This window comes from Felis catus, chromosome D3 (genome assembly GCF_018350175.1).
Source record: "Felis catus isolate Fca126 chromosome D3, F.catus_Fca126_mat1.0, whole genome shotgun sequence".
NCBI classification, from domain to species: domain Eukaryota; kingdom Metazoa; phylum Chordata; class Mammalia; order Carnivora; family Felidae; genus Felis; species Felis catus.
Window position 1 is genome coordinate 43,821,361 of NC_058379.1, and position 24,941 is coordinate 43,846,301.

The 24,941-nt window shown below is 35.5% G+C and overlaps 1 protein-coding gene and 1 long non-coding RNA gene across 4 annotated transcripts in view; one reads left to right on the forward strand and one right to left on the reverse strand.

Moving 5' to 3' along the window:
• Positions 1 to 24,941, reverse strand: part of ROCK1 (Rho associated coiled-coil containing protein kinase 1) — a 158,449-nt gene that overhangs the window by 33,535 nt on the left and 99,973 nt on the right. For all 3 annotated transcript variants that reach the window (XM_023241802.2, XM_023241801.2, XM_011288079.4), the window contains exons 17-21: positions 10,439 to 10,545; positions 8,788 to 8,938; positions 4,228 to 4,388; positions 2,456 to 2,640; positions 830 to 899 (exon numbers count right to left, since the gene is read on the reverse strand). In XM_023241802.2, coding sequence (XP_023097570.1) covers positions 830 to 899; positions 2,456 to 2,640; positions 4,228 to 4,388; positions 8,788 to 8,938; positions 10,439 to 10,545 — 674 coding nt within the window. The remainder of the gene's footprint in view (positions 1 to 829; positions 900 to 2,455; positions 2,641 to 4,227; positions 4,389 to 8,787; positions 8,939 to 10,438; positions 10,546 to 24,941) is intronic.
• Positions 1 to 24,941, forward strand: part of LOC102901124 — a 77,952-nt gene that overhangs the window by 8,898 nt on the left and 44,113 nt on the right. The window lies entirely within an intron of this gene.

A 24,941-nucleotide genomic window follows, 5' to 3' on the forward strand; every position in this document is an offset into this window, starting at 1 on the left:
TAGGTAAATGTCAAGTTGAAATGGTAGCATATAGGGGCGCCTGGGTGGCGCAGTCGGTTAAGTGTCCGACTTCAGCCAGGTCACGATCTCGTGGTCCGTGAGTTCGAGCCCCGCGTCAGGCTCTGGGCTGATGGCTCAGAGCCTGGAGCCTGTTTCCGATTCCGTGTCTCCCTCTCTCTCTGCCCCTCCCCCGTTCAGGCTCTGTCTCTCTCTGTCTCAAAAAAAATAAACGTTGAAAAAAAAATTTTTTTTAAAGAAATGGTAGGATATAAACTTGGCAACCAAAAGAAATAACACTGCAGAACCTTCACTACCTTCAAATCTCAAAGAATTAGCTATGAATGTTAATCAATACTAGTAGTGAAAATAACCTGGCCTGCAGCAAATAAGAGTTAGAATGACTTCTATGGAAAAAAAAGCAAAATAGATACATGAAGTGAATAAAAAGAGCTAAAACCAAAAAAAAAAAAAAAAAAAACAACCCTTTTGAGCATAGTTATATCTATAACTGTATGCAGTTATACCTGCAAATGGAACATGCATACATAAACCACATATGAAAATACCCAAGTTTGCTAACAGGCAAACAAAACCCTTAACAAAGTCCTACATACAGCTTTAGTTTGATGGCAATTTTAGAAATGTTTCACAAAAACGTTAAGTTTCTTTACAACTTACATAGAGCACGAACTCAGAATCAGAAATGAAATGTAGCGATGGGGACACGAAAAGGGAGGGAAAACCATTCCACGGTCATTTGAAAAAAAGTCAGTTCACATTAAAAATCTAAATACCTAATTTTAAGCCAAGTGTTAAAAATGATTCTTACCGAAAAATATTGCTCTGCTTCAAGCTGATCTTGTAGCTCCCGCATCTGTCCTTCATTTCCTCTATACTGTCTTCAGGTAAAAGAGAAAATAATAAATGAATGCTATTTATACTATACTTTGTATTATTCTTTATTTATTAAAGTTGCTAAAAATAAAAACGTTTACTAAAATGACCTTTGTTTTTAAAAGTCATAATTCACTATACAGTATTACTTTAATATTCATATTTGGTCAGGCCACACTGTCTCATTCTATTTTGCTCCTACTATACAAAGTAGAGGGAACTGTTTTTTACTGAACGTCACTTTCAGGAGAATATTAATTGTGGATTAATCCAAGTTGCAAAAATAAAAATGATATTTTATAAGTTTTAGTAGAGAAAAGCATCCTTAGGAATAAACCTTAAATGTCACATGTAGTATAGTAAGTGATTAAAAACAAGGCACACGAAAATATTCACAAATAATATTATACATACCATACATTATATATACATATAATACCATACATTATGGCCAATGAAGCATGGAGGTGGGGCTGGAAATAAAAAACCAGTAAGGAACAAGAAAGAAGGCAAGAACAATGACATGACAAAGGAGGAGGAACACAGACACACCTACATATATATAATACACACATGAACACAATTCACAAAGAAACAGACAAGACAGAAACACAATGTAACTCCCGGTTACATATTTTCAAGGATAAACAATTCCATCTGCATCTGCTGGGTTTTCATTTTAGATAGTGATAGATTTGTATTTTCAGCATCTAACAAGGCATATAGTTGATAAAAGGACATAATAAGTGTTCACTGAATGCTAAGTGAAAGTTATTCTGGGAGAAGAAAACTACAGAACACATAATGCGCAAATGAAGGCTCTAAAAGGGGGAAAAGAATTTTGCCAATATAAATCCAACAAAACAAAAACTGACAATTTTACCCAAGAATTACTATGATGTAAATGAAGCTGGCAAATGAAGGTATTATCATATAAATCTAGAGGAAATAAAAACACGTGACTTGGTATAAAATATACTAATCTTTGACATTAAATTTTTGAAGCATGTCTTTATACAAATTCTGAAAGCAATAATGAAACCTTGCATCATCTCCACTTCAAATAAGTGGACACATCACATTTCAGAGTAGAAGAAAAAAGGTACTTTGCATTCTGAGATGAACCAAAGGAACAAAACAAAACATAGGGTCATCATGTCTAACTCTAGTTTCTAAAATAAAGAAATACTGAACATTTCCCATGAGACACTGAATACTTAATAAAAAAGTTTATTCCTGATTTTTGTAATTCTAGTGTGAAGAAACAGGCCTTTTGTCGGTATGAAAATCATGAGAAAACTAATTTTCCACCGTAAATGGACTTACTGTAAAGTCAGTGGCCTTGATAATCTCCTTTTTTCTCCCTTTAAAGGTCTCTACTTTTTATTCAGTAAGGCTCCCTTGCAAACCTTTGCAAGTAAATTCTTTTTTCTAAATGCTTTTTTCCTAAGTCTTCCTTTCACAAATTGCAAACATATTATTTCTACACATATAAAATATCAAACATAAGCAAATGCAGAACACAAAAAAGAAACAAAAAAATGTTATTTTTGAGACTTACTTTGTAAGCTGAGCTAACTCAAATTCTAATAATCTCTTTGCTTCCAATAAAGTATTTATTTCCTGTTTCATCTGCTTTTCTAGACCTTTTAAATTGTCCGCTTCAAATGCTTGAGTCTTCAATTCATTCTGTAACAATACTCGCTTATTTGATTCCTGCTCCAGTTGCAGGGATAGATTCTTAACCTATGAATAAGAAAAATAATTGCAGTCTTAAATCTCACTAATAATTTAGTAAACATTATTTGAAAGAATATCAATCAAATCTCAAATGTGCTATACTGCCTTATACAGAGAATATTAGTATTCTAAAGAGTCTCCATTGTTGACATGTTATTTATAACTATAGAACTTACTATTAAGTCAAATTAATCCCCAAATTTCAGATATGAGATCTTGGAGGAAAAAGTCTGGTTTCTTTCGGTCCCAACATGTACAGAAATTTTAGAGTAGAGAATGGCTATAAAAGCCACTTTTGGAGGGACATAAGGGGTATTTAAATTCACCTTTTCTGATTCATAAATGTTTGTGCTCTGGTCTATAACCCTCTGAAGTTTAGTGAGGCCTTCCTTAACCCCTGGATGTAATTACTCATAACACTCCTACAGCATTCAGTACTTCCTCTTTAAATAAATGTCATGCTTGTAATTTTGATCTTAATATCTGTCTTTCCTTCTGGGCTCGAAGTTCCACAAAAGTCAAGAACGTATCTATCTTACGCAGTAATCCAACTCCCAGCAGAGCCGGGAAGATAAAAGGTGCTCAAAAATTACATTTTGAAATGACTGAGTATGGTCTTCCAAATTTTCAACATACTTTCTTCCTGCATGTTGGCTATAACAGGTATCTGCTAAATCTCTTTTCTTTCTTGTTCATTCTATAGAACACTACCAGACTAATTTTATTTTCTAAAAGAGTATTTTCACCTACAGCCTCCCATTTTAAGTTTAAATCATTATCAATACTTTGGTTCCCAAGTTTCCCATGACTATACAATATGTCTTTTCTTCTCTGGTCAGATCAAGTCCTTGTCTTTCACTTACCTATCTTCATTCACTGATCACTCTTTTATTATCATCATTATTGATAATGTTCCCTCTCTATCAACTCTAGCTTCTGACTCTCAAACTGTGAACTTTTGAGGTCTTACTCAATCTTTAAATAATGGAAATATCTCATTCCTCCTGTAAGAAGTCTTTCCTGATTATTCTGGTTTTCTCTCTCTCCCTTTTCTAACATATATGCAGACTGATTCCTTCCAGTCTTATAAGTGATTTTTAAAATACATATAAATAACCACAAGGATATAATGGCATTTTATCTTTTATTTATTGCTTTGTAAATGTGTACCCTGTGTTTTCCATCAATCTAAGCCAGTCAAGACTCTGTAGTTAACATTTTTCTTGAGATCTAAGAGCAATTTCTCCTCTTTGGGATTACAAGAGAACTTTACAATAAACTTGTGTGTGTGTGTGTTTTTAAAAAGCAGATGGCAATTTCTTCAGAAGAGGAGCTATGACACTTCTATAGAGTTGAACTGTCATAGTGCAAAATAGTATAAATCCTATGGTGTGACTGTTCAGCAACTATCTGTAGATAAAAATCCTAGGAAGGAAGGATACAGTGGTGGCTTTATAGCAGTAAACACATACACATACAGGTTATTTTATTCAAATCTCCTCCATGTTTTTTAAATTATAGATAACATTTCACTTATAATTTATGATTACTTCTCTTTTATAAGATCAACAAAATCAATACTATTTTTCTTACTTCATCCTCCATCCTTTCTTTATTTTCAGTCAAATGCTCAAGCTTCTGCTGAGATTGTTTCAGATCAACATCTAGCATTGAACACTGTTTCTCAATCTGAACAACTCTATTTTCAGCCTTCTCTCGAGCTTCTCTCTCTTCCTTCAGCTTCTTTTCCATTTCTGTGAGGAAAAAAAAAAAGTTACAGACATACATACTTTCACTTGCATGGGCTCTATAAGACAAACTGGTGTCAAAAATCCCTACTGTTTTTATCCTGGGATTCTAATGGAACAATTTATTACAGAAGTCCCAATGTCATTTGAATTATTTGCATAGTAGGATCTCTAAATGAAAGGAGTTATAAAATAAAGTAGAATAAAACCTTCTAAATCCAGCCCACGCCCAATGTTATGAGAAATTATTAAGTGCCATTTCTAGACCAGAAGGTGAAAATATAACTAGAAAAAAAAAATGAAGTAACTAAAAAGAAAAATGGAGGTAGTTCAGATAAAAGCAGAGAAATAAGGCTGTGGTTATTAATCTATACCTTACATTGTTCCAGAAAAGTTTCAAGGGACTTAAGGCTGATAGGAATTCTAATTTTTGCAATTCAGACAAACAAGATTCCACGGTAGTATAGTACCCACTTTAATTATTATCAAAAGATAAAAGTCTATAGTGAGGCTCCTTTTTTGAGATATGGTAACTAAGGTTCTGAAACATTCAATTTTCCAAGGTCCTGCAACTATTAAGTTGTACAGACATGATTCAAACTTAGTAAGTCTGCTTTTCCATTCTTGGAGACTGCCCTCTAGGTAACAAAATAGAAACCATTAGAATGGAACTTCCTCATCTTTCCCTCCAAACCTACAAACTTAGCCAAACCAGTAATCATTGCCTCTTAATTCCCATCTCTAATCAAACACAAATCATCCACTTCTGTTCTGGACTTTGTTCCTTCAATTATTTCATTTCTTCCCTGCCTCAACAATTTCCTTCTCCTAACTGAATCATTCTCACCAACATAATAATCTCATTTATTATCTCCCTTCCTAAAATATCCTCTACTGCTCTCACATTCCTCTTTAGCTACTATTCCATCTCTGTTCAGAAACTTCTGGAAGAACTTCCTGTCTCCAGTGCCTCCACTTACTGTCTCCAGTGCCTCATCTACTATACATTTACTACTTTCCCTTTTGGCCTCCATCTCCACCATTCCACTGAAACTGCTTTGTATGATAACCAGTGAGTGAGGCCCATCCTGCAAAATTCAGAAGACACACAAATGTCTGGGTCTTCATCTTTACTGACCTTAATAGAATTCTGTATATTGAATAACTTCCTCATTTTTTTTTCAATATTTTACTCTTTGAAATTCTAACACCATACTTACTTGGTATTCCTGCAACCCCCTTTGACTGTTATTGGTTTCCTTTGTAACATTTGGAAAATGTTAGACTACCCAAGGGCTCTGATATGATTCCATTTCTATTCTGCCCTATTTCCCCTTAGGAGGTTCTGTGCATGACTGTATAACTCCTGCTCTCCTCTGAGCTCCAGACTCATATATATTTGACATCTCCACCTAGATATCTAACATGCTTTTCAAAGTTAACATTTCTAAAATAGACACCTTTATTTCCCTCCCATCGCAAACCACTCATCCCATCCCAGTCATCTCAATGTCAAAACATATTAACATCCATCCAGTTGTTAAAATTAAAAAGCACCCCCCCTCCCCCCATAAAAAAAGAGCCAGAGCCTTTCTTGGTTCCTTTTTTAAATTTCCATCCAATTCATCACCAACTCTTACCCTCTTACCCTTTGTATCTACATTTCTTTCATGCTCTACTACCACTAATCCCTACACACTATATAGCCTTCTAGTTGATCTCCATTTTTAAACTGTTCTCTCTCAAAAGCATTCTCCATACAGCAGGAGTGGTCTTTCAAAAACATATGTTACACATGCCAGCACAGCTCAAAACACTACAATGGCTTCCCACTATTCTTAGAATAAGAGTATTGAACTTATCATCTCTTCTGCCTGGAACATACTTTCTCCTGGACGGTTCACTTTGCCTCAAATATTATTAGTTCAGAGAGGCCTTTCCTCAGAACCCCATCTAACATAGCAATACTTAGAAACTATCACACTGTATGTATTTTCTTCATATTAATGATTACAATCTGCACTGATTTTAATTTATTTGCTTTTTTTGATTATCTCTACCATCAGAAAATAATCTCTAAGAGGAAGGATTCTTGTCTTATTCTATGCTATATATTCCCAGGTGTGCCTGGCCTATAGTAGGCAGTCAACAAGTAATGTACGTGAAAGAAAGAAAAGTAGTTTAATATGGCTGAAGCACACCAGTTATGTGAAGTACACATAACAAAGTGCAGAGTAGTAAGACTATAAAGATGGGTAAGTGCCAACTCAAAGGTTCTTTATGTCCTGAGGAGTTTGACGGGTGCCTTGTAAACAATGAAAAGCCACAAAGGACTGGCACAGTAAGATTTAAATTTCAAAAGGATCATTCTGGCTTAAATGAGAACAATAGATTGATGAGCAGAACAACTGGCAGAGTAATAATTAAACAGATCAAGCAAATGATGATGTCACCATGAACTAAAAGAGAAAAGGAAAGGAGGAATATATTGTATATATCATTTGGAAGTAGAATTGCTGAATGATTCCCAGATTTCTGGCTTGGATACCTGGATGCTAAATACCACCACCCTTAGCCATAACAGTATTTCCCATTTTAAAAGCCTTCTATGTACAGGTACTTTATATGCATTTTTTCCATCTAATGTCTTTTTAATAATCACAGAGTAGGTAAGAGGCAAAACAGATTTGTTTGATTCCAAGCCTGGGCTGCTAAAAACTATACAGTCATTAACTAGGATCATGAGAATAAGAGATTAAAGCAGGTCTGACAGATAGGATCCTAAGTTTCCCCTTGAATGAGCAGAATTTAAAGTGTTAAGTGACACTTCCAGATTGTAGCAGGTTACAAAGTAAGTGCAAGGTGAAAAAAGGCAAACTCTTCTTTTTAAAAGTTTGGCTATAAAGAAATGGAATAAAACAGTGGCAGTTAGTAAGGATCAGAGATTACTGCAAGGGTTTGTCTATTTATTTGTTTGTTTATAAAGGAAGAGACTTGCACATGCTCACAAAATTAAAAAAAAATTTTTCTAATGTTTATTTTTGAGACACACACACACACACACACACACACACACACACACACACAGAGCGTTGAGCGGGGGAGGGGCAGAGAGAGATGGAGACACAGAATCTGAAGCAGATTCCAGGTTCTGAGCTGTCAGCACAGAGCCTGACGTGGGGCTCTAACTTATAAACCACGAGATCATGACCTGAAGGTAAGTTGGATGCTTATCTGACTGAGCTACCCAGGCATCCCACATGCTCAAAAAATTTTATCTATGTATCTATGTATCTATCTATCTATCTATGTATAATGGAAGAGACTTGCACATGTTCACAACAAGAAAGGATTCAGTGGAAGAGAAAAGGTTAAGGATGAAGAAAAAAAAAAGATAGTTAAGATGAGATAAGATGAGGCTAGATCTGAGTACAGCTAGCACGTATTAGTCAAACAAGAAGACGGTTAATATCTTAAAACAATTTTTTTTTAATGTTTATTTACTTTTGAGAGAGACAGAGCGCAAGCAGGGGAGGGGCAGAAAAAGGGAGACACAGAATCCCAAGCAGGTTCCAGGCTCTGAGCTGTCAGCAGAGCCTGACACAGGGCTTGAACCCATAAACTGTGAGACCATGACCTGAGCAGAAGTCAGATACTTAACCGACTGAGCCACCCAGGTGCCCCGAGGATCAATATCTTCTGAGAGGAAAGAAAATGAAGATGGGTAAAGAAGTAGGGTAGATTGATTAAGTAAGAGAACAAGACTTTGAGGCGTTCACACCTATGCTTTCATGATTTCTTTTTCAAATAGGAGAAAAGTTCACCTAAAAGTAGATGGATAAAGAAATGACATACAAAGCTTGAGAACAGAAGTAAAAGTCTGAGAGAAGGAAAACAGTGAGTGATATACTAAAAAACTAACAGCTCGCCTGAGGTTGGAGATAATGCATTGGGCTAACCCTCTCTGAAGAACTTATCTGATGTGAAGAAAGGAACTCATTAGTTTGATCTAGGGTTGTGTTTAGAGTCATAGTAAAGTGGAAACACAAAGGAATTGGAAAATTGAGGGTACTAAACAAGAAAGAAGATGAACAGACAATGATTTTCAGAATGGATCAGGAAGAAAATAAAGGAAAGGGCTAATAAAAACTGGGAGAAAAGAGAGATTCTACTGATATTGATAGAGAATGGAGGATAATAGAGTGAGGGAAATAGAAGGTAAAATTGTGATTTAAAAAAATGGAAGGTATCCAAAGTGAAAAAGGGAGAATCCTTTTACTGAATGACAATTTATAATTTTTAAGTGTTTATACTACTATAAAGTGAGATTTTAAACAAAACCAATTTTTTTGGTAGGCATTATTTAAAAATTACTCATGTAGAAAATATGAAAACCAACACTTACCACACATTGCAACAGACTTTGCCTCTTCAATAGACTGATGTTTGTCAGTTAAACGAGCTTTGGTTACTTTATGTTCATTTACCTCTTGTTCTAACCTTTGTTGTAATGATTTAAGCTTATAGTTTAAATCTATCTCTAAATTATTCTTTTCCTGTAAAATGAAAATGACTTATGTAATACACTAAGCAAAAGACACATTATTAAATCTTACATTATGTAATATTCCATAAGAGACAATATATGAATCACACTGGCCTGAAATGTGATACTGTATTTACTTAAATATTTTTATTTAGAACATTTATACTTTCTTGTATATTTCACATTATTATGTCTTACTTTAAAAATCATGATAAGCACATATAATTAAAAGCAAAATATCACCACCTCCTTCCCCCAGAAGGGTTTTGGTGGTAGTTGTATTCAGGAGGGTTCACTGCTAGAATCAGAAATGAATAGGACAATTCTTTAATTCATTAAAACATTTTTGCTGCCGCTTACAAAAAATTAAATTCAGATTTAAAACTATTAATTTACAGTTAAATTAAATGTACACCCAGATTTACACTGCCTTGACTAAAGGACAAGTCAAAATGTATTCCATTTGTTTGGGTGCATCTTCTTCTCTTCTTTCTTTCATCCTACATCCACAGTTATACCAGGCTTAGACATACTACTCTATTACAAAACATGTCCAAAGGACAGATAAGTGGTACATTTTCTGATCATTTATCTGAGGATCTAGTAAACCCACATTTAGGGAGAAAGTGAAAAAGTGAAAGTTAGATCTACATATTATCTATTTAATACTTTTCTTAGCAAGGTAAGGACAGAGGATAACCAATGACAGTTTTTGACTGGTAAGAAAACTATACGCAAGGGCCAATCACTTTATGCTATTTTCTATTTTGCTAACTCTTACCAACAAAATGGAAAAAGCACACATGGTCTACCATATACCTATCCTTTGTTTTCCTTCTTCATAAGGCTAGTAACATTCAGCATCTTCATTTTACCCAAGTACAAAAAACTGGGGGAAAAAATTCTACATGAAAAGATATTTCCAAACGAAAGTAATTTGTGATGATTCGATAATAGGAAACATCTAATACCCTTCAAAGTTAAAAACAAACAAAAATAACACAATAAAAAGCCCTAAGTAAGACACATACACACACTCCCACAAAACCACTACTGATCATAAAAATTTTTAGAAATGCAAGTATATAGGTGTGGCTGGGTGGCTCGGTCAGTAAAAGGTCCGATTCTTGATTTGGCTCACTCAGATCATTATCTCATGGTCATGAGATCGAGCCCCACAGCAGGCTCCTCACTGGGTGTGAAGCCTGCTTAAGATTCATTCTTTCTTTCTTTTTCTTTTTCTTTTTCTTTTTCTTTTTCTTTTTCTTTTTCTTTTTCTTTTTCTTTCTTTCTCTCTCTCTCTCTCTCTCTCTCTCTCTCTGTCTCCCTCCCTCCCTCCCTCCATCCTTCTGCCCCTCTCCCCTGTTCATGTACACATGCTCTCGCTCTCTCTCTCAAAAAAAAAGCAAGTATATAACATCAGGAATGAAGGCTATTTTATAAAAACATGTTATAGTATTTGGTAGCCAAGCACATATATCTCAAAATTGGTACACGTTAAGTCATTTACCTTTTCTGAGTGATTAAGCATGTCTTGAGCTTCTTTTCTTTCTCCTTCCACTCTTTCAAGATTATGCTTGAGATGCTTTACCTCTTCTTGTAAAGATGTAATTCGAGCTATCAAGTGAGAAAAAAGTTCAAGTCACAAAGCCATCAAAAGAAATGTCTTTTTTTCAGCATGACCATTAAGATAAAAAAGTTTTAAATTTCCTGATTAGGCTGAATTTATTAAATTATAAAATATTAAAATTATAAATTATTAAATACTAAAATTTTATAATTCATTAATTTAAGAATATTTTGTAATATATATAATAACTACAATATATAGTAGTAAATATGTTACTGCTAATTGGAGACCATTCAGTACATATTCCTAACTTCACAAATGGTCAAAGAGATGAAGCTTGAGCTTTATTCCGAAATTAGATATGAGTCCTTATTCAGTGTTCTTTTTCACCATGTTAAGAATAAGAATCTTTAGTTAATTGAGGCAAGTATTTAAGTTTTCTTTATGGGCCAGACATTCTGAAAAGTGTTTACTTTTTTTTTTTTAATTTTTTTTTTTTTCAACGTTTATTTATTTTTGGGACAGAGAGAGACAGAGCATGAACGGGGGAGGGGCAGAGAAAGAGGGAGACACAGAATCGGAAACAGCCTCCAGGCTCTGAGCCATCAGCCCAGAGCCTGACACGGGGCTCGAACTCATGGACCGCGAGATCGTGACCTGGTTGAAGTCGGACACTTAACCGACTGCGCCACCCAGGAGCCCCTACTTTTTTTTAGTATAACTTTATTTTTTTAATTTACATCCAAGTTAGCATATAGTGCAACAATGATTTTTAGGAGTAGATTCCTCAATGCCCCTTACCCATTTAGCCCATCCTCCCTCCCAGTGTTTAATTACTCTTAAACTTAGTGAAACCATACTCTAAAACATGCTTTAGGCTTATAGATTTTTAATGCATAAATATTTAACAAACACACAAATTTAATACATAAACACAGAATCTAACATTAATGAATATAATTATATTGTAAGTAAGAATCTATTTTCTTATTTTGTAATTCAAAGTAACCTAGGATTTGGTAAGGAAATGGATAAAGTGCCCCAGAAGGACCAGGAACAATCCTGTACTTTTCAAACTTCAATGTTTAACTTATTGGACCTGCCACAGACTTCAGTGCACTCTAGCTGCCTCTGTATTTTAGTGTTTCTGAATTAGCTTTTTTTTTTTTTTAAGTTTCTTTTATTTATTTTGAGATAAGAGTGTGTACAAGCAGGGGAGGGGCAGAGAAAGAAGAGAGAGAATTCCAAGCAGGTGTTGTGCTGTCGGTGCAGAGTCCGAGGCGGGGCTCGAACTCATGAATCATGATAACATGACCTGACTTGAAATCAAGAGTTGGGCACTTAACTAACAGAGCCACCCAGGCACCTCCTGAATTAGTTCTTTGATGGATAAATGAATATTAAATCTTTGGTACCCGATAATGCTTGTCTGCTGGGCTAGTTCTAGGATCCAGAGAGCAATGAAACAAATTTATTTACACACAAATTTACAGACAATACTGGCATTACATTCACATAGGAGATATGTTCACATAGGAGAAAGAACTACCTGCCAGTTTCTTTCAAATGGCTGAACAAAAATACAAATTATGTGTGTGTTTATATGGACAGAGAAAAGGAAATATGGTGATATGTTTAAATGTTGCAGTACTAGTAAAAAATTCTTCTTTCTGTATTTAAAGTAAACAGGCTTTAAAAATCTGTATAAAGATAGTAAATACAGATTAAGCTGTATTTTTCACGTGGAATAAGCTTATATAAACCAACTCCTAAGAATAAAAGGTAAAGAAAATATATAAAATATATATAAAGAAACTATAACTCGTCTGTATAATACATAAAAACAAAACAACCTCATATACCAAAATTTATAGAAATAGTGAAAAGGAATAAGAACCAAAAATCAGGTATCAGAACCCAAATTGATTAAAACAATAAAGCTTCTGGAGGAAAACAAGAACACCTTCATGATCTAATCAAACTATTCAACAGGCCACAATAAATACAGTACTAACCATAAAGGAAAAAAATATAAATTGGACTACATTAATAACAACAAAGGTGAGACCTCTTGTTCATTGGCAGACAGCATTTAAATGTGAAAAGGCAAAAGAGACAGGGAGAAAACAACTATGACACATGTATTTGACAGAGGACTAATACCTAATGCTCATACAAACCAATAAGAAAAAGGCAAACTATCCAAAAAAAAAAAAAAAAAAAAAAGAGGCAAAAGACTCGAACAACACATCGCAAACTGCCACTAAACATGTGAAAAGTTGCTCAATCTTAGACACCAGGGAAATGCAAATTAGTCCACAAGGAAATACCATCATATACGATTAGAATGGCTAAAACATCAATGCTGACAAATCTCAAATGGGGAGCAGTACTGTCCTTAATGAGGTTGCGGACCCACCAGAACTCTCATACACTCCTAGTGAATATAAACTGGGGCAGCTACTTTGATATACAGGCATACCTTGGAGATACTGCAGGTTGAGGTCCAGACCACACTAATAAAGTGAATATAGCAATAAAGTGAATCAAATGAACTTTTTGGTTTCCTGGTACATATAAAAGTTATATTTATACTATAGTATAGCCTATCAAGAGCACAATAGCATTGTGCCTAAAAAATGTACAAAACTTAATTTAAAAATACTTCATGTGGGGCACCTGGGTGGCTCAGTCAGTTAAGCGTCTGACTTCGGCTCAAGTCATGATTTCATGGTTCTTGAGTTCGAGCTCCACGTCAGGCTCTGTGCTGACAGCTCAGAGGCTGGAGCCTGCTTCAGATTCTGTGTCTCCCTCTCTCCCTGTCCCTTCCCTGCTCTCACTATCTCTCAAAAATAAAATTAAAATTTTTTTTTAAAAAACTAAAAATACGTCATTGTTAAAAAATACTAATAAACGTCATTTGAGGTTCAGCGAGTCATAATCCTTGGCTGGGTGGAGGGGTCTTGCCTCCATGTTTTGGCTGATGACTGATCAGGGTAGTGATTGCTGAAGGTTGGGTGACTGGTAATTTCTTAAAATAAGACAATAACAAAGCTTGCCACATGGATCAAATCTTCCTTTCACAAACAATTTCTCTGTAGCAAGTGATGCTGTTTGAAACCATTTTACCCACAGGACTTCTTTCCAAACTGGAGTCAATCCTCTCAAACCCTGCTGCTGCTTTATCTACTAAGTTTGCATAATATTCTAAATCCTTTGTTGTCATTTCATCAATTTCCACAGCATCTTCACCAGTAGATTCTATCTCAAGAAACCACTTTCCTTGCTCATCCATTAGAAGCAACCCCTCATCCAATTTTTATCATGAGATCACAGCAAATCAGTCACATCTTCAGTGACTTCTTCCACTGAAGTTTTAAATCCCTCAAAGTCATCCATGGGCACTGGAATCTTCTTTCCAAACTCCTGTTAATACTGATATTTTGGCCTCTTCCCCATGAATCATGAATATTCTTAATGGCACCTAGAATGGTGAATCCTTTCCAGAAGGTTTTCCACTGACTTTGCCCAGATCCATCATAGGAATCACTATGTATGGCAGTTAAACAGCCTCACAAAATTATTTCTTAAATAGTAAGACTTGAAAGTCAAAATTACTCCTTGATCCCCAGACTGCAGAATGGATGTTGTATTGAAAACAACATTCATCTCATTGTACATCTCTATCAGAGCTCTTGGGTGACCAGGTGCGTTGTCAATAAGCAGTAATATTTTGAAACCAGTCTTTTATTCTTAGCAGTAGGTCTCAACAATGGGCTTAAAATATTCAGTAAACCATGGTATAAACAGATTGCTGTCATCAGGCTTTGCTGTTCCATTTGTAGACCACAGGCAGAGCAGATTTAGCATAATTCTTCTGGGCTCTATGATTTTCAGGATGGCAAATGAGCACTGGCTTCAACTTAAAGTCAGCAGCTGTATTAGCCCCTAACAAGAGAATCTCTGAAGCTTTAAAGCCAGGCAGTGACTTCTCTCTAGCTGTGAAAAGACTAGATGGATTGTACGAGAAAAGTCATTTCACCTCTATTGAAAATCTGTTGTTTAGTGTAGCCATCTCAAGTAATGATCCTAGCTAGATCTGGATAACTTGCTGCTTCACCTTGGCTCTTTAATGTAATGGAGATGGCTTCTTCCCTTAGAACTCTGCTAGCTTCCAACTTTTCTTCTGCGGCTTCCTAACATCTCTCAGCCTTCACAGAATTGAAGAGAGTTTGGGTCTTGCTCTGGATTAGGCTTTGGCTTAAGGGAATGTTGTGGCTGGTTTGATTTTCTATCCAGACCACTAAGACTTTTTCTGTTTGAGCAAAAGGCTGTCATGTATTCACTGGAGTAGCACTTTTAATTTCCTTCAAGATCTTTTCCTTTGCACTCACAACATGGCTTACAGTTACATGACAGCTTTCAGTCATCATGGCTTTCGAAATGCCTTCCTCACTAATTGTAATCATTCCTGCTTCTTGATTTAAAGTGAGAGATATGTGACTTTTCCTTCCCACTGAACACTTATGAGGCCACTACAGGGTAATTATTAATTGGCCTAATTTCAATATTGCCATGTCTCAAAGAATAGAGAGGCCCAAAGAGAAGGAGGAGGAGAGATATAGGAGAATGGCTGGAAGGTGGGGTAGTCAGAACACACTCACTTATTAAGTTTGTGGTCTTACATAGGTGTGGTTCACGGCACCCCCAAACAATTACAATAGTAACACCAAAGATCACTGATCAGAGATCACCATAATAAATATAATAATGTGACACAGAGAACATGAAATAAACAAATGCTGTTGGAAAAATGGTGCTTAAAGACTCACTCAATGCAGGGCTGCCACAAATGTTCAATTTGTAAAAAAAATGCAGTATCAGTGAAGTGCAATAAAGCACAGTGTATAAAATGTGGTATGACTATACCTGGGATGTATTTACAAAAGGTAAACAAACTGTATGGCTCTGCCATTCCTAAGTGTATACTAACAAAATGCACAGGAATGTTTACCAAAAAAACATGTACAAGAAAATACCTATAAACACTAATCATAATAGCCCCCAAATGGAAATAATTGCAGTATCCATTCACCACAGAATGAATAATAAACTGCTGTGGCCATACATAATAAATGGAATCCTACATAGCAAGAAAAACCTATTGCCATATACAACAATACAGATGAAAATTTTAAACATAAGGGTAATGAAACAAACCAGATACAAAGGAGTGTTTGCTGCATGATTCTATTCATAAAATTCAAAAACAAGCAACATTAATTTATACTGTTAAAAGTCAGAACAATGATTACTTGGGAAGAAAGGGGTTAGTGACTAAAAGGAAACAAAGGGGGACTTCTGGGTTGCTAGCAGTGTGCAATTTCACAATCTCAATTTTTGTTATGAGGGTGTGTTCGTGTTGTGAAAATTTCTCCAGATGAGTATTTTTTATGTATTATGGTATGTGCTACATGTTAAATTTCAACAAAAAAATGCACTTAAAAAAGAAATCTAAATTTCTTAAAATCCCCAAATATGAAATCTACCCCTTAACCTTGAGGCCCATCAACTACACATAAATCTTAAAAATAAATACATGGGTAATTAGAAATTGCACATTAAGGTGAACAACCCTCAAGCTCAGACGCATTTAATATCATTTATAATAATAAATTCTAATCCAGTAAGAAGATATGTCATAAAACCTTAACACACTAAACAACACTGTATTAAAAATATACAAAGTATGGTATTTATGAAATACCCACAGCTAACACCACTCAAGAAATAATATGAAAAAAAATTAAGGGGCGCCTGGGTGTCTCAGTCGGTTTGGCGTCTGACTTTGGCTCAGGTCATGATCTCGTGGTTTGTGGGTTCGAGCCCCACGTCGGGCTCTGTGCTGACAGCTCAGAGCCTGGAGTCTGCTTCAGATTCTGTGTCTCTCTCTCCCTCTGCCCCTCCCCTGCTCATGCTCTGTCTCTCAATAATAAATAAACGTTAAAAAGAATTAAAAAAAAATTAAGACAATTTCATTTGAAATAGCATCTAAAAGATACCTGGGAATAATTTAGTCTAAAAGTTACAAGACTTGTGTACTGAAAACTAAAAAACACTGTTGAAATTAATTAAAAAAAAAACCCAGATAAACAGAAATACAGCCTGCGTTCATGGACTGGAAGACTTAACATGTTAAGATGGCAATCCTACCAAAAATGATTTATAAATTCAATATAATCTCCATCAAAATTCCAAAGATCTTTAATGTAGAAATGGAAAAGCATACCATCAGATTCATATGGCACTGCAATGAGCCTTGAAAAGAGCTAAGGCAATATTGTAAGAGAATAATAAAGTTCAAGGACTCAAACATCCCAATTTCAAAATGTGCTACAAAGCTACAGAGATTAAGATGGTGTGGCACTGGCATAAGGAAAGATCTACAGAACACTGGAAAGAACTAAGAATCCAGAAACAAACCCATATAAATACAGCCAACTGACTTTCAACAAGGATGACAAGGTTATTCAATGAGGGGTACTGGAACAAATTAATATTTTGACACAAAAGAATGAAGTTGGACCCCTACATCATGCCATTAAAATTAACAAAAATTAACTCAACTTAGGTCAAAGACCTAAATATAAGTGCTAAAACCATAAAACTTTTAGAAGAAGATATAGGGGTAACTCTTGATGATACTAGAGTTGGCAATGTATTCCAAGATATGACACCAAAAACATAAGCAACATATATACAGATGAATAGGATTTCATCAAAATTAACTTCTGTATATCAAAGGACATTTTCAAGACAAACTATAGAATGGGAATAAATATTAGTAAATCATATACCTAATGTACATATATTTTATGTGCAAGTAAGCACATAAAGATATGTTCAACATCATTAGTCATTAGAGGAATGAAAATCAATACCACAATGAGATACCACTTTGCAGCCACTAGGGTGACTATAACCAAACTCACTTAAATAACAAGCATTAGCAAGGATATGGAGAAACTGAAACACTCCTAAATCACTGGTGGAAATATAAAATGGTATAGCTGTTGTGGAAAACAGTTGATAGTTCCTCAAATGTTAAACACAGAATTATCATATAACCCAGCATTTCCATTCCTAGATATTCCCAGAAGATCTGAAAACAAGTATTCTAATAAATACATGAATGTTCACAGCAGTGTTATCCACAATAATCAAAAGGTAGAAACTCAAATGTCCATCCACAGATGAATGGTTAAATAAATATGGTATATACACACACTAGATATTACTCGGATATAAATGAAGTACTGATTCATGCTACAACATGGATGAATCTTAAAAATATCCTAAGAAGTCTGACATAAAAAAGGTCACGCGTTGTATAATGTCATTTAACTGAAATATCCAGAATAGCTAAATTCAGAGATACAAAGCAGAAGTTGGCTGCCGGGCACTAGGTGGAGGGGGATATAGGGATGGATAATTTAATAAGTACAAGGTTTTCTTTTGGGATAATGAAAATTTTGGAACTAGATAAAGGAGGTGATTGCACAACATTAAGAATGCATTAAATGACACTAAATTGCACAGTTAAATTTTTTTTGTAACATGAATTTCACCTCAATAAAAAAAATATACAAAGCAAAGCTGTTAGAAATACAAGGGAGCTATAAAAAAAAAAAAGCCACAATCATAGCGGTAACTTTTAAAACATGTTTCAAAATTTGGGAGACTAGTTGATGGGGGGTGGGAGGGAGGGGAAAGTAGGTGATGGGCATTGAAGGAGGGCACCTGTTGGGATGAGCACTGGGTGTTGTATAGAAACCAATTTGACAATAAATTTCATATTAAAAATAAAAAATAAATAAAAATTTAAAAAAATTGGGGAGATTAAACACATTTACAGGGAAGATGGTGCAGCAGGAAGAAACTAAGTTTGCTATGGACACACCTTGGTAACAGCCACATCAGTGCAACTAATTCGGAAAAAGACCGAAAGACTGGCAGAACAGACTTCAACAGCTAATCATAGAGAGGAAGCCCCACTGAGAAGGGTATGAGAGGTGGAAATGCAGTCAGAAATGAAACTCCATGGTGACTACCCAGAAAGGGGAGGGACACCATAAGCATGAAGAAAGAAGAGGAGCAAACCCTCCCTCAGGCACACCAGGTATGGGGAACCTGCACTGGGAAGGCAAGTCCCCATAACATTAGGCTTTGAAAACCAGTGGGCTTTAACTTTGTGAGTTTTTATAATCAGAAGGGCTTAACTCTGGGTACTTTAAAAATGAGTTGGCTCAGCTCTGGGAGAGTTGGAGGGCAACAGGAAACTGAGTTACTGCCCCTAAAGAGCCACCATAATAAACAACCCTGCTAAAATACAGCATAGAAGCTGCAATTTGAAAAATTCCTGGAGTATATGGGAAGATGATTCATTAATCTCAGAATGTACACTGGAGGGCCAGGGATCTTTAGGAGACTTCGCCAAGAACAAAAGGCTAAGAGCTGGCAGGTGACAATGTCTCCCCATGGCTCAGCCTAGACTGCCTGACACATTCTTCTGCAGATCCACGCCATCCAACTTGCCTCACTCCAAAGCAGCTTCTGCCAGAGAAACACACTGCAAGTAGCCCTGACAGGGACTCACACAACTTCAAAGCAACTCCTGACTTGGGGAGAGGGGAAGATAACCACACATAGCAGTGCAACTCCAGCCTGAACATATGGACTAGGGGTAGGAAATGGGTCTGACGGCTGGCCATACCCACCAACATAAGCTTCTTGGGGACAAGGCAGGGAGAACACCCTACAGACTGGCACTACTGTTGGCAGCCCCAATAGACAGAATGGGGTCAGGCATCTGATTTGACTGCAGGTCTTAACCGCCAAAGAAAGCCTCTCCCTGACCTCAACTGAGGTATATGGGCTATGGGCTAAGTTGTGACCTCAACTGAGGTATATGGGCTAAGGGCAGTCATATGCATCAGACTTGGGCTCAGGTCATGATCTCCCGGTCCATGGGCTCAAGCCCTGCATCGGGCTCTGTGCTGACAGCTCAGAGCCTGAAGCCAGCTTCGGATGCTGTGTCTTTCTCTGCCTTACCTGCTCACGCGAACGCATGCACTCTCCTTCCCTCCCTCTCTCCCTCCCTCAAAAATAAACATTTTTTTTTAAAAGGGAAGATTATAGCAATACAGGACTATGTCATGATGAAGCAAGAAAAATCTCAAGTAAACTCACCTTATGCCTAAGGAAACTAGAAAAAGAACAAAGCTCAAAGGCAGTACAAAGAAGGAAATAAAGATGAGAAAAGAAATAAATTCAACAGAAACTAAAAATATAATAGAACAGATCAATGAAATAAGGAGTTGGTTCTTTGAAAAGATGAAGACTGATAAACATATAGCCAGATTTATCAAGAAAAGAAGAAAGGACTCAAATAAGTAAATCAGCAGTGAAGGAGGAGAAATAAAAACGGACATCACTGAAATACAGAGGATTATAAGAGGATATTATGAAAAATTATATGCCAACAAGTTAGACAACCTAGAAGAAATACATTCTTAAAAACTGAATCAGAAAGAAATAGAAAATTTGAACAGACTGATTACTAGCAATGAAACTGAAATCAGTAATTTAAAAATTCCCAACAAACATAAGCCCAGGACCAGACGGCACCACAAGTGAATGTGACAAACATTTAAAGAAGAGTTAATACCTATTCTCAAATTATTCCACAAAATGGAGGAAGAAGGAAAAATGCTATAAGGACACATTAGCCAGACACTACAAAAAAAGGAAACCTATAGGCTAATTTCTCTGGTGAACACAGATGCAAAAATTCTCAACATAATATTAGCAAACTGAATCCACCAATACACTGGAAAATCATTCACCATGATCAAATGGGATTTATTCCCAGGAGGCAAGGGTGATTCAATATTTGCAAATCAATCAGAGTCATAAAACACATTAACAAGACAAAGAATAAAAACCACATGCTTTTACAGAAAAAGCATCTGACAAAACAACATCCATTCACGATAAAAACTCTCAACAAAGTAGGTTTAGAGGAAACATACCTCAACATAATAAAGACCATATATGAGAAACCCACAGTGAACATCATACTCATGGGGAAAAGCAGAGCTTTTCCACTAAGATCAGGAACAGAAAAAGATGTCCACTCTCACCACTTTTATTCAACATGGTACTAGAAGTCCTAGGCACAGCCATCAGACAAGAAAAAGAAATAAAATGCATCCAAATTGGTAAGGGAAAAGTAAAACTTTTGCTATTTGCTGATGATATGATACTATATATAGAAAACCCTAAAGACTTCACCAAAAAACCATTAAAATGAATATATGAATTCAGTAAAGCTCCAGGATACAAAGTTAACATACATAAATTTGTTGCATTTCTATATACTAATAATGAAGTAGCAGAAAGAGAAATTATGAAAACCTCATGTGCAATTACACTAAAAATAATAAAATACTTAGAAATAACTTAACCAAGGAGGTGAAAGACCTGTACTCCAAAAACTAAAACACTGGTGAAAGAAACTGAAGATGACACAGACAAATGGAAAAATATTCCATGCTCATGGATTAGACGAACCAATATTATTAAAATACCCATACTACTCAAAACAATCTATAGATTTAACATAATCTCTATCTAAATATCAACAGCATTTTTCACAGAACTAGAATAATCTTAAAATTTGTATGAAACCTTAAAAGACCTGAATAACCAAAGCAATCTTGAAAAAAAATGAACAAAGCTGGAGGTATCACAATCCCAGATTTCCAGATCTACAAAGCTGTAGTAATCAAAACAGTATGGTATTGGCACAAAAACACAGATGGATCAAAGGAACAGAATAAAGAGTCCAGAAATAACCCCACATTTATGTGGTCAATTAATCTATAACAGAGGAGGAAAGAGTATAAAATGAGGAAAAGACAGTCTCTTCAACAAATGGGGCTGGGAAAACTACATGCAGGAGAATGAAAGTGGACTACTTTCTTATATCATACACAAAAATAAACTCAAAATGGATTGAAAACCTAAATGTGACACATGAAACCATAAAACTCCTAGAAGAAAACATAGGTAGTAATCTCTTTGATGTTAGCCACAGAAACATTTTTCTGGATATGTCTCCACTGACCAGGGAAATAAAAGCAAAAGGAAGCTATTGGGACTACACCAAAATTATAGGCTTTTGCACAGGGAAAAGCATCAACAAAACAAATAGGCAACCTAGTGAATGTGAGAAGATATGTACAAATGACTTATTGATAAGAGGTTAATATCCAAAACATCTAAAGAATTTATACAACTTAATACCAAAAAACCCCACAAATAATCTTATTTAAAAATGGGCAGAATGCCTGAAGAGACATTTTTCCAATGTTGAGATAAGATGCTCAACATCTCTAATCAACAGGGACATGCCAATCAAACTTCAATGAGCTATCACTTTACATCTGGGAGAATGGCTAAATCAAAAACACAAGAAATAATAAGTGTTGATGAGGATGTGGAGAAAAAGGAACTTTCATGCACTGTTAATAGGAATGCAAATTGGTGCAGCCACAGTGGAAAATAGTATGGAGGTTCCCCCCCAAAACTAAAAATAGAATTACCATACAATCCATAATTCCACTAGTGGGTATTTACCTAAAAAAACCCACAAACACTAGTTTGAGAAGTTAAGTGCACCCCTGTGTTTATGGTAGCATTAGTTACAATAGCCAGGATATGGAAGCAACCTAAGTGTCTATTAATAAAAGGGTGAAGAAGATGTGGTATACATATACACAACAGAATGTTACTCAGCCATAAATGTGAACGAAATCTTATCATTTACAACAATAAGGATGGAGTTAGAGGGTATTATGCTAAGTGAAATAAGTCAGTCTGAGAAAGACAAATACCATGTGATTTCACTCATATGTGGAATTTAAGAAACCAAACGAACAAAGAAAAGAAACAAACAAAAATAGACTTTTAAATACAGAAAACTGGTGGTTCCGAGAGAAAAGGTGGGTGGGGGGACAGGCACAAAAACAAAGGAGATTGAGTATACTTATCTTTTTTAAAAAATGTTTATTTATTTTTGAGACAGAGAGTGGGGGATGGGTGGTGCAGACAGAAGATCTGAAGCAGCCTCTGAGCTGACAGCAGAGAGCTCAACGTGGGGCTACAACTCACGAACCATGAGATCATGACCTGAGACGAAGTTGAACGCTTAACTGACTGAGCCATCCAGGTGCCCCAAGAGTACAGTTATCTTAATGAACAACAACAAATTCACAGAATTGTTGAATCATATTGTATACTGAAATTAGTATAATACCGTATGTTAATTACACTTCAGAAAAAAAAAAAAAAAAACTGGCAGACTAAAGACACAAAGAATAAATGGAATCTTAGAACTAAGTCACCAAGGGGTGAGAAAACTCACTGATTAGAAAATGGATGTTGTTTTTTCTTCCAAAAAGCAACCCTAAAACCATAGTAAGTAAAAAAACCTATACAATTTTCAAGTTCCCATGTAACAATTAAAAACAAAACAAAAATTATTATGAACTAAAAACAAAAAGAAAATCATTAAACATTTCAGAAGAAGTAAAAACCTGCTAATAGTTTCTGATGACAATACCATAAATTAAGAAATTAACAATTATAATGGGAAATAAGTATTTCCTACTTTTGTCCATTAATAAGTCTTCCAAACATTTATCTACCCATTAGTACTAAGTACCCACAGTACCCAGGCTTCAGTCTCTGAATGCCATATGCCACAAAAAATGACTACTGTTCCTTAGAAAACTGGTAACTCCAGGTCTGGTAGAGAAAATAATTCTAGAAAATATATTATGCATAACAAAAAGAAAAGGAGCAGTAAATTTGAAGAGATTCTCACTGGCCTCAAATAAGCATCAGTAAAAATACTGCAATGGGCTAACGGATATCAAATATATTAAAATCCAGAAGTTCATAAATATATTTAAAAACGTCGTTGGTCATCTTTGGAGGATGGAGGGGAAATGACTTACTGTTCTGAAATATACTAAAAGAATAAATATTTAGTCAGACTTTATTTTATAAGCTGTACCTCATTATAACTATTTAATTGAATAGTAGTATTCCAATTAACAAATGAATGAAGAATGATACAAATAGATCATCATAGTTGAAAACTCCTAAATAGATACAGGATCTAGGCAATGATATTCAATAGCTGCTAACATCACAAAACAAGATAGCCAGACTTTATTTGCTTCCTGGTACCTAAATAATACCGCTTACAAGTATAAGCTTGTAAACAAAATATTCTTTCAAAGTAATTCAAAAATTCTGTCAAAGCCCTATCTGAAATAGATCAAGCCTCTAGACGCACCAGTTTAAAGTACTACAAGGGACAGAGCAACATGTTTGCTAGTTTCTTCAAATAACAGTAAAAACAAACTTCAAAGAACAAAAAAGGGAGAAGAAACCTATAGATAAAAGAAACCTAAAGGACACATTAATGAAATGCAATGTACAGAGCTTGACAGGATCCTAACTGAAGCTAAATAAATACAACAAAAACAACAGATTATGGGACTACTTGAGGAATGTGAACGCTGACTAGATATTTTACAATATTGTTATCTTTTTTCCAGGTTTGATGATATTATGGTTATTATTCTTTTTCAAGTCCTTATCTTTGGGGTGCCTGGGTGGCTCAGTTGGTTAAGCATCTGACTCGTGATCTCACAGTTCATGGGATAGAGATCCACGTTGGCCTCTGCGTTGGCAGTGTGGAGCCTGCTTGGGATTCTTTTTCTCTCCCTCTCTCTCTGCCCCTCTCCTGCTCATGCTAGTTCTCTCTCTCAAAATAAATAAAACATAAAAAAAAAAAAAAAAGTCCTTGGGAATGCAAACTGGTGCTACTCTGGAAAAGTGTGGAGGTTCCTCAAAAAATTAAAAATAGAACTACCCTATGACCCAGCAACTGCACTATTAGATATTTATCCAAGAGATGCAGGGATGCTGTTTCGAAGGGGCACATGCACCCCAATGTTTATAGCAGCACTATCAACAATAGCCAAAGTATGGAAAGAGCCCAAATGTCCATCGATGGATGAATGGTTAAAGAAGAGGTGGTATATATATATAATGGAGTATTACTCGGCAACCAAAAAGAATGCAATCTTGCCATTTGCAACTATATGGACGGAACTAGAGGGTATTATGCTAAGTGAAATTACAGAAAAGACAAGTATTGTATGACTTCACTCATATGAGGACTTTAAGACACAGAACAGATTAACTAACACAAGGGAAGGGAAGCAAAAATAATATAAAAACAGGGAGGGGGACAAAACATAAGAGACTCTTAAATACAAAGAACAAACAGAGGGTTACTGGAGGG